The following is an 11,198-nucleotide window of genomic DNA, read 5'->3' as shown; positions in this document are numbered from 1 at the left end:
AGAACAAAAGTGGTCTACTTGGTAAGAAGACACGTGAGTGTCAAAACAATTTGCTGCATTGTCCTCGTCTGCTCCGTTGTGACGTTAATGAAGTCATCAACTTGTAAAAAAGTTCAGTCATCAATCGTTCAATTTGATTAATGTGAAGGTCGTGATGTTACCAAGAAAATGCTGTAAAGTGTTTTACTGAGCTCGCTGTCACGTGACGTCCCAATACTTTTGTGGGACACAATTCACAGTTGTACCTAATGAAAGGACCTTTCATAATTGTCTTTATTGAACGTCCACACAACAAGTGACTCTTGCACAAGACGTTTAAGGTGAAGAAATACGACCAGAAAGAACAACAAAAGTCCAGGAAGTTGTCAAAAGTGCAAAGGTTGCCAACAGTCTTGCTAGTAAGATGAAGTCCTCACATTTCTTGGACCAGCACCATGGCCCTCTAGGACAACTTGTCCTCACAGTTCTTGGACCAGCACCATGGCCCTCTAGGACAACTTCTCCTCACAGTCCTTGGACCAGCACCAGGGCCCTCTGGGACACCTTGTCCTCACAGTCCTTGGACCAGCACCACGGCCCTCTGTGACAACTTGTCCGTGTTCTTGCCATCGCTGCGTTGGCGCCGCAGGTTGAGGAAGCTGAAGCCAGCTTCCAGGTTGAAACTTCTCTTTCTGCCCACAATCAAGTTCTTGTTGCCTTTGACGACGGGCACATTGTCCAACATCACCTCTGCCCCTTCTGCTCGCTCACCTGCAACACACCAGGATCATGTGACCATCACGCACTATTCCTCTTTTTTGCATCACTCAACATTTGCATTCAATGTGTATTACTCAGAGTATACTCAGTAGTACACTGTGCAGTATTGGGAGTATTAGTACACAGTGTACTACTTCTCTCAGTAGTAGTAGTACACTGCATAGTACTACGGAGAGAAGTAGTACAGTGTACCATTCTCAGTAGTAGAAGTACACTGTGTATTACTACTTAATAGTACGCTGTGTACTACTACTCAAGAGTAATAGTACACACTGTACAACTACTGAGATAAATAGTACACAGTGTACTACTGAGTAGTACACCCTATACTACCCAGAACAGTAGTACAAAGTGAAACAATACTCTCAGTAGTACAGTGTCCTACTACTCAGTAATAGTACATTGCATACTACTACTCAGTAGTAGAAGTACACTGCGTACTACTACTCAGTTGTAGTAGTACACTGTGTTCTACTACTTAGTATTACACACTGTATTACCGAGACAGGTAGTACACTCTGTACCACTACCCAGAGTAGTAGTACGCACTGTAATACTACTCTCAGTAGTAATACACTGCGTACTACTTACTCAAGAGTAGTAGTACACACTGTACTACAGAGACTAGTACACAGTGTACCACTACCCAGAGTAGTAGTACACACTGTAATACTACTTCAGTAGTAGTACACTTCGTACTACTACTCAGTAGTACTAGTAGTACACTGCTTACTACTTACTCAAGAGTAGTAGTACACACTGTACTATTACTGAGGAAGAGTACACTGTGTACTACTATTTTCAGTAGTAGTACACACTGTACTACAGAGACAAATAGTACACAATGTACTACTACTGAGTAGTACACTCTGTACCATTACCCAGAGTAGTAGTACAGAGTGTACTACCAAGTAGCACTCTGTACTACACAGAACAGTACACACAGTAACATTACTCTTAGTAGTACAGTGTACTACTACTCAGTAGTAGTAATACATTGCGTACTACTATTACTCAGTAGTAGTAGTAGTAGTACACACTGTACTGCCGAGACAAGTAGTACACAGTGTACTACTACCAAGAGTAGTAGTACACAAGTGTACTACTGAGTAGTACACTCTGTACCACTACCCAGAGTAGTAGTACACAGTGTATCACTACTCAGTTGTAGCACACACTTTACTACTACTGAAAGTAGTACACACTGTACTACCGAGACGAGTAGTACACAGGGTATTACTACCGAGTAGTACACCCTGTACCATTACCCAGAGTAGTAGTACTGCGTGCTACTAATCAGTAGTAGTACACTGATTTCTACTACTCAGTAGTAGTAGTAGTACAAGGTGTACTACTACTCAGTAGTAGTAATAATAGTACACTCCTTACTATTACTCAGTACTGCTTACTACTACTGCGTATTACTACTCAGTAGTACCCTGCGTACTACTACTGAGAGCAGAGTATACTGTGTACTACTATTTTCAGTAGTAGTACACACTGTACTACCGAGAATAGTAGTACACACTGTACTACAGAGACAAGTAGTACACGGTGTGCTTCTACCGGGTGGTACTACTCAGTATTAATAGTACAGTGCGTACTACTACTATTCAGTAGTAGAAGTACACACTGTACTACCAAGAGCAGTAGTATAGTACGCAGTGTACTACTACAGAGTAGTACACTCTGTACCATTACCCAGAGTACTACTACCCAGTAGTAGTATTACACACTGTACTACCGAAAGTAGTAGTACAGTGTATCATTACTCTCAGTAGTAGTACACAGTGTACTACTTCTCTCAGTAGTACACGGTGTACTTCTGTCAGCAGTACATTGTGTACTATTACTCAGTAGCAGTTCACACTGTACTACTGAGTAGTAGTATACACTGTACTACTACTGAGATCGGAGTACATTGTGTACTACTACTCAGTAGTAGTAGTAGTACAGTGTATTCTACTCTCAGTAATAAATAGTGTACAACTACTGAGAGAAGTAGTATACTGTGTACTACTACTCTCAGTAGTAGTACAGTGTGTACTATTACTCTCAGTTGTAGTACACTGTGTACTTCTAATTTCGCTAGTAGTAGTAGTACAGTGTGTACTACTTGTCTCGGTAGTAATAGTAGTACATTGTGTACTAATCTCGGTAGTACACCGTGTACTAATAGAGTATACAGTGTACTGTACTTTCAGTATTAGTACACAATGTACTACTGTGATAGAGTATACAGTGTACTGTACTCTCAGTACTACTGTGAGTAAGTAGTACACAGTGTACTAAGGAAGTAACACAATGAAAATGTCATCAAGGTTATTGTGACTAAAATGCTGGTGGTTGTTAGTGCAAGTTGTGTTGACTGCAGAGCTGCAACAACTAATCGATTAAAATCGATTATAAAAATAGTTGGTAATTAATTTAGTCATCGACTCGTTGACTGTATGCAATGGGCATGCGCTGAGGCTTATTTTTTTTATTATTTAGTTTTTCGCTCTAAACTTTTTTTTTATATACTGCATCAGAGAGGAGGTTATCTCCTTAGCTGGAAACATTCGAAAAATGGCGGAGGAAAACAGTAAGGATAGTCTAGCGGAGAAACATCTCGAGGTTATTGCTTCAATGGAGAAAAGTATACAACCTAAGTCGTCAAAAGTGTCGGAACACTTTACTTTAAAGACTTCAAAGAAGACATTTCCTGCAAAACGTGCAGCATAGACCTCGCGTGGCACATAGGACAACATTACTTCAGCAGCACCTGAAGAGGACCCATGGATGAAGAGGCAAAACTCACGGTACGTAACTTTTTTCAGTCCATAGTGAGTACATTGATCTGTTGTGTCCGTCTTTGTGTGTTTTTAATCTTTTGTTAACGAGGAGATTTTTTTTAAGGCAGCAACTGTTGTGTATTAACTTTCAGAGTGTTAGGAACTTTTTGGATAGTTTGACGTCTTGATTTTCTGTGTTGTTTTGAGTTGCAACAGGCATTCATAACTTCAGCTTTTTTGTGAGTAACGTTAACGTTATCCCTTTGTTGCAACGCGGGGCTGATAATGTGTCTCCGGCACATTTGACTCCGGTTTGAGAGAGAGAAAATGCACGGTTACCAATTTGGAAATAAACGTAACGTACAGAAATATCTCAGGTTGGTTTCAAAATGGATCGATAAAGCTATATAAATATATTTAGACTTGAGTGACACTTTAGTACAACTAAACATTATGAAGGTGCTGGAATATTTCATGCTATTATTCAGAAGTAGCCTAAAGTGAATCTTTTATTATTCACAACAGAAACGTGTACAATATCTGATCCAGTTCTCATCTGATGAGTTACATGTCTGTGTTTTTATTGGTGTATTCTGCAACTTCAATGTCTATTTATTTAATTTAGCGTTTTTATTTATTTATTTTGTGGCGTATTTGTCTTTTATGTCAGAAATTATTAATTGAATCAACTGGGTATGTATTGAGTTACATGTAAATGATGCTACTATGTATGTTCATAATATGGTTTCTCTCATTTCAGAAAGAAACAAGCCAGCATTAGAGACTTGGTACAAAGGAAGGAGTGCACATCACGGCAAGCGGCTGCACTGACTGATGCTAGCCTATGCTATGTTGCTAACTGACATGAGGTGACTATCAATGGTGCAGGATGAAGGTTTTAGACAAATGATTCACGTCCTCAACCCTGGTTACACTCCAAACTGATGGAGAGGAAGTACGAGCAGACATTCCATGCAGTGTAGACTGACATAAAAGCCACCCAGAGCAAAATTGCTCTCACTACTGATGTGTGGACAAGTGTAGCCTACCTTGGCAATACATGCCACTACATCGGAGGGAATGGAACATGAAGTCAATCTGCCTTACAACCATGCCACTAGAGGAAAGACATTCAGCATCCAACATTGCAGAATGGTTGGAATAGGTAGTAGGCAGGTTTGAAATTCCCCTAAGCAAATTATTGCTAGCATGACAATGGTGCACTTTATAGAAAAAAAAAAAAAATTTGTAACACTTGCCTTGTTTTATTTGGCAAGTCGAAAGGACATGGTGCAAGTATGCTGTTTTTTTAAATAAAGTATTGGAAAAGATAGAAATGTAGTTTGTCTCTTTTATCCGATTAATAATCGATTATCAAATTAATCGTTAGTTGCAGCCCTAGTTGACTGTACTCAAAAAGTATTTATACACAAACTGAAATCTGTTGACCAAGTATTAGTGACATCATCTAAACACTCTTGACAGTTTTGTATGCCATCAGTACTCTAACAGTTTTATGACTCATCTCTTACAGTTTGAAATATTGCTTTGTTCTGTAATATTTCAAGATGTAATTAAATGAAAAGTGCTTTACAAATATTGAATATTATTACATAACTATACTAAGTACATGCAGTAGGTGAAGTGCAAAGTGTACTTTGGTTTACTACATGACCTACAGTATGAACACAGCATTTACCGATATGATCTTAAATGCTAATTAAGAGGGTGTGGCCAAAGAGATGACATCATACTAAGGCGTGTCCTATTATCAACCAGCATTTTCCCCCTGATTCTAAAACAGGACCAAGAGGTCATGTGACTTTGACAAATCCCAGTGGAAGCATTGTAGTACGTGTGTACAAAGTATGAATAGGCCACGTCCTCCTTCCCATCACCCACCTCTCTCCACGTCGCACTCGGGCGACGAGGCTCCGCTGCACTCGCTGCGAGGGCCGAGTATCGGCGAGATGAGGCCAAAGTCGGACAAGGAGACAGAGGCGGGGAGGTCCAGGCTGCAGGGTCTGCAGGGTGGAGCGGAGGTGAAGAGGTCGGAGGTCAGGAGCTCCTGAGGGCTGCTGCGGGTGGAGGTCAGACTGCACGTGGAGCGGGTTTCCGAATCTTCCTCCGACGTGACGCTGCCCACGCCGCACGCCTCGTCGTCCAGACACACCGACATCACTGCAGGGGGCGCCAGAGAGGGGTGGAGTCGCGGCAGAAACAAGACGGTGGGGGCAATGGTGTCTTACTGGAGATGCCGTCGGACTCCATCTTGAAGTTGGTGGCGTCCGCCTCGCCACCGCCGTCGTCGTCGTCCTCGGCGCCCACGCCCTGCCCCCGGGGGCCCATGGCGGAGTTGCGCCGGCGCTCGTGGATCTCGTCAGAGATGGTCTCCAGGTTCCTGAGGGCCGCCTTGTACTCGGCCTTGGCCTGGGACAGCCGGGCCTGCCGCTCGTCCACGGTCTTCTTCAGGTTCTGCGGAGAAGACGCAGAGTCAGCGCGTGCCAACAAACGCAGTGGCCGGCGCTCGCATACCTCCAGCTGCAGGTAGAACTTGGCCTTCATCTCAAAGTAGGGCCTGCGGAGGAGGAATGGTCAGGTGATCGCCATGGCAACCAAGTGCAGCAAGCAGTCAGTTGGAGTCTTACTTGGACTTGTTGATGGTGCGCTTCAGTTTCTTCTCCAGCTGCTTCATGCGCGCCACGGCCGCCGTGTGATCGGCCGCTGTCTCCTTGTGCGCCGCTTCGCTTCGGGCCTTTTCTTGCTCCGCCTCCATCACCTGCAGGAGCCAATGAGAGGTCACGGACACGCTCGCGAATCAAGGCGGAGTGACAAACCCACCCTCTGGGTGGCGTGGTTGAGCATCTCCTGCCAGGCGGAGTCAAAGTGGCGCCGGTCCTCCTCCAGGATGCTCTCCTCCGCCAGAGAGATGGTCTCCTTGGCGGCACGCAGGATCTCACCCGCTCTCTGGAAGTCCTGGGTGGCCTTCTGGGCCTCCAGCTGGGTCTGAGGGACACACGGGGACACTTGTCAAGGTCAACATTCAGTGAGGTTGTGACGCTACCAAAATAATCCCGTGAACACTTTTAGGATCCATTAAGTTGTTTGTTCTAATAGTTATTATACAGTCATGCTCAAAAGTTTACATACACTTGCGAACCTTGAGACCTCCGAATTCGGGAGATGAAGGGAAAGGGGGGACTTTTTGTACAGAACGCCACTACAATAGTTTAAAACAAATAAAGTGCACTTTTGTGCATGATGTCACTAAGATGAAATATCAAAACAACACTAAATTAAAGTACACTTTTTGTACAGCACACTACTACAATAGTTTAAAACAAATAAAGTGCACTTTTGAGCATGATGTCACTAAGATGACGTATCAAAGCAACACTAAATTAAAGTGCACTTTTTGTACAGAACGCCACTACAATAGTTTAAAACAAATAAAGTGCACTTTTGTGCATGATGTCACTAAGATGACATATTAAAACAACACTAAATTAAAGTGCACTTTTTGTACAGAACCCACTACAATAGTTTAAAACAAATAAAGTGCACTTTTGTGCATGATGTCACTAAGATGACATATCAAAACAACACTAAATTAAAGTGCACTTTTTGTACAGAACGCCGCTACAATAGTTTAAAACAAACAAAGTGCACTTTTGTGCATGATGTCACTAAGATGACGTATCAAAACAACACTAAAGTGCACTTTTTGTACAGAACCCACTACAATAGTTTAAAACAAATAAAGTGCACTTTTGTGCATGATGTCACTAAGATGACATATCAAAACAACACTAAATTAAAGTGCACTTTTTGTACAGAACGCCGCTACAATAGTTTAAAACAAACAAAGTGCACTTTTGTGCATGATGTCACTAAGATGACGTATCAAAACAACACTAAAGTGCACTTTTTGTACAGAACCCACTACAATAGTTTAAAACAAATAAAGTGCACTTTTGTGCATGATGTCACTAAGATGACATATCAAAACAACACTAAATTAAAGTGCACTTTTTGTACAGAACGCCGCTACAATAGTTTAAAACAAATAAAGTGCACTTTTGTGCATGATGTCACTAAGATGACGTATCAAAACAACACTAAAGTGCACTTTTTGTACAGAACCCACTACAATAGTTTAAAACAAATAAAGTGCACTTTTGTGCATGTCACTAAGATGACATATTAAAACAACACTAAATTAAAGTGCACTTTTTGTACAGAACTTCCTTAATTTTTTACCGGATTTGCACCTTTTTTCTCTCGTATTACCACTCGCACCATAGCTAATGTTACCCAGTTTGCTACCTCTCTGCTCCGCAAGGGCGGATACATATGTGACGTATGTAAGAAGGTGCGCTTGCTGTCTGTGAGAAGGAGACAAGAAAGAACAAAGGGATGGTCGAAATATCAATATACTCAATATATCGCGGGTTTGTCTCTGTGCGATATAGAAAATGACTATATCGTGATATTGGAGTATACGTTCTCACGCAGTTGCTTTTAGCTGCGGGCATTACCCTACAGGCTCTTCCCACTCTTTCTGCTCTCTCCTTCTCACAGACACCAAGCGCACCTTCTTACATACGTCACATACTGTCACGTCATACGCACTCGCTGAGCAGAGAGGTAGCAGCTTGGGTAACATTAGCTGTGATGCTAGCGGAGTGGTGCGAGTGGTAATACGAGAGAAAGAAGGTGCGAATCGGGTAACAAATGAATGAAGAATTAATTCCCAAGAAAAACAGCAGCGGGTCCATCGTCTGGCGGTGGTTTGGCTTCAAGTTGGAATATGTGGAACAGACAACCGTAATTTGTCAAGTGTGGGGCAAAAGCATTGCTACAAAAAGTAGCAGCACTGCCAATTTGAGGCATCATTTGAAAAGTCACCCGCTAGAGAATGAAGAGTGCTTGAAACTTTGTGTGTCAACATCTCCGTTCGGTGCCACACCAACTAAATGCCCAAGCAACCATTTCTAGATCAACACTGTACGAAAAAATTAGTCAACAACAGAAGGAGATAACGTCCGCATTAACCTACCACATAACGAAGGACATACACTATTTGATTTCCTATTATGCAGCTCATTTTTATTTGACACTTATTGAAATATCTTGTGTGACATCATGCAAAAAAGTGCACTTTATTTGTTATAAACTATTGTAGTGGCGTTCTGTACAAAAAGTGCACTTTAATTTAGTGTTGTTTCGATATGTCATCTTAGTGACATCATGCACAAAAGTGCACTCATAGCTTGTTTTAAAATGTCTGACAATCTTGCACTTTCTGTTTTGGAAATGACATGAATGTTTGTGCCACTGCTTAACAACTGTTTAATAAATACACTTTTGGTAAACTGACTTAATTGTGATTTCTCTCTCCGCATGAAAGTTTAAAAGGAGCATATATTAATGCAGTATGAAGAAGAATATTTTAATGTAGACACATAGAATCATCATACGGCTGTGATTATATGCATCAAGTGTTCATTCAAGACTAATACAAAATATGGAGATATGTATAGTATATTGTGACATGGCTTAAAAATATTGCAATATTAATAAAAGGCCATATCGCCCAGCCCTAGATGGATGGATGGATTTGTAAAATACGGCAACAATGCAGCTAGTGGGAGTAGACTATTGTCCCCATGAAGTGGTTTTAACCATAGGGCCATTGTTGTGCCGCCACAAAAAAATATGTTTCCCAGCTCAGATGCTATACACATTCATACCACTTGTGGCAGTAATGACAATGTCAAACAAACCGAAGAAGTCTGGAGCCAAAGTCAAAGAGAGGTTTCTTAAGCGCAAAAATTATGACTTAAGTCGTGAAGCTGTATTTTCACTTGAAGCTTAATTAGGAAACATGAATTGCTAATAATATTTTAGTTTATTTTAGCAGTACATATATTTTTCATCGGTTTAGTGCTTATTGGAAATCAGCCCGACCTGAGGTTAAGGTTTATGTGTGAAATAAATGATCATTGTTTGAGATCAACAAATTGTTTCATATCATTTGACAACCGGTAAGTACTGTAGGTTGGATGTAATTATTGAATACCATCAAAATCAGGAGTAAAATTACTAATTCTGTGTTAATATTTAAGTGGGCCTGTCTGTTGTGGAAAAGTTTGGCTCTAAGGTCAAAAAGGTTAAGAACCTACTCTAAAAAAAAAAAAAAACATCCAAAAAGCACCAACCAATACTCCACTGACATGTGACCTGAATATTAACCAAGTATTAGTGATCTTGTTATTATAAGAGCAAACACCATCTAACTTTTTAGCAAGCGCTGTGATCACAGAAAGCTAACTAGTCTATGCTGTTATATTGACATACTGAGCTTCTGCATCGCCTTGGTGTTGGTGAAAGTTCATTCTCGATGATCTCACCTAGATAGTAGAAGGTTGTGGACATAAACCCACAAGTTGGTCAACTTTGACATCCAACTTAGACACGGAGATGACGAGTAAGACACTCTTGTTTTTTTAAACGTGAGGATTGTGATTAACTATTCATTTAAAACAGCAAGATATAAACATCCCATCAGTGAGAGCAGACCTTGTACATCAGGTGATTGTTTGATTAGGTTTGTATATCTTCTTTAACACCTAGCAATAATGTTACATCACGAACGATGCATCTGTTTAGCACACAGCTCCTAAAACTTGTAGATCATCCTCCTTGTATTCAGCCTCAAAAAAAGTTTCTGATCATTTGGCCCAAAGTAAGTCTTTTTTTCTCTCATGTAGTTTGTAGTGTTGTTGTTGAAGGAAATAGTTAACGTTAAGATCCAGTACCAATGATTGTCACATACACGCACCCTTGATCACCCCTTGGGAGGTGAGGGGAGCAGTGGGCAGCATCGGTGGCCGCGCCCGGGAATCATTCTTGGTGATTCAACCCCCAATTTCAACCCTTGATGCTGAGTGCCAAGCAGGGAGGTAGGTAATGGCCATTTTTATAGTCTTTGGTATGACTCGGCTGGAGTTTGAACTCACAACCTACCTATCTCAGGGCGGACACTCTAACCACAGGGCCACTGATTTGGGATGCAATGTGAAATTAATACGCCGCAGTATGCTTAAAATGATCAAAATAGGTAAATATGACATGTTATAAAGAATGTTACTACATTACATGTATACTTACAGCGTGTAAATAAAACCTTGGAGTTTTTTTGTTTGTTTTTAAGAGTGCTTTATAGGCGGAACAGAGTGTCACTCATTGTTTGCCTTTTGTTTATTTACGCTTTAGAATGGATTAAAAAGAAAAACATGTGAACTTGTCTTACATAAACCTTGCGATTGATCGGCAAGATTCCCACAAAAAAACAAAAAATGCAGTTCCGCTCCAAAGGCTCAACAACAAAACAACTTTACGGACATAAAAGCCGCAGCAAATTGTTTAGTTTAGGCCAATGTTTTTCAACCAATGTGAGAGACACTCTGGTGGACCGTGGGAGATTATGTCCTTTCAACTATTTGGGGTAAAAATATTTTTTGCAAAAAATTAAAGTCTGCAAATGTGCCGTTGTTGAGTGACGGTGCTGTCTAGAGCTCGGCTGAGTAACCATGTTATACAAAAAGGCGAGTGCCCCTAAAAAAAGGCATTGAAGCTTAGGGAAGGCTTTGTAGAACGAAA

General features: G+C 41.1%; 1 protein-coding gene across 1 annotated transcript in view; it reads right to left on the bottom strand.

Annotated features, from left to right (window-relative positions):
• Positions 1 to 255: 255 nt before the first annotated feature.
• Positions 256 to 11,198, bottom strand: part of sh3bp5b (SH3-domain binding protein 5b (BTK-associated)) — a 38,412-nt gene continuing 27,469 nt past the window's right edge. The window contains exons 4-9 of the mRNA XM_061915397.1: positions 6,375 to 6,539; positions 6,182 to 6,312; positions 6,069 to 6,111; positions 5,783 to 6,008; positions 5,436 to 5,714; positions 256 to 750 (exon numbers count right to left, since the gene is read on the bottom strand). Of these exons, the coding sequence (XP_061771381.1) occupies positions 551 to 750; positions 5,436 to 5,714; positions 5,783 to 6,008; positions 6,069 to 6,111; positions 6,182 to 6,312; positions 6,375 to 6,539 (1,044 nt within the window). The 3' untranslated portion in view covers positions 256 to 550. The remainder of the gene's footprint in view (positions 751 to 5,435; positions 5,715 to 5,782; positions 6,009 to 6,068; positions 6,112 to 6,181; positions 6,313 to 6,374; positions 6,540 to 11,198) is intronic.

Source organism: Nerophis ophidion, linkage group LG11 (assembly GCF_033978795.1).
Source record: "Nerophis ophidion isolate RoL-2023_Sa linkage group LG11, RoL_Noph_v1.0, whole genome shotgun sequence".
Lineage (NCBI taxonomy): Eukaryota > Metazoa > Chordata > Actinopteri > Syngnathiformes > Syngnathidae > Nerophis > Nerophis ophidion.
This window is presented reverse-complemented; position numbering and strand designations above follow the sequence as displayed.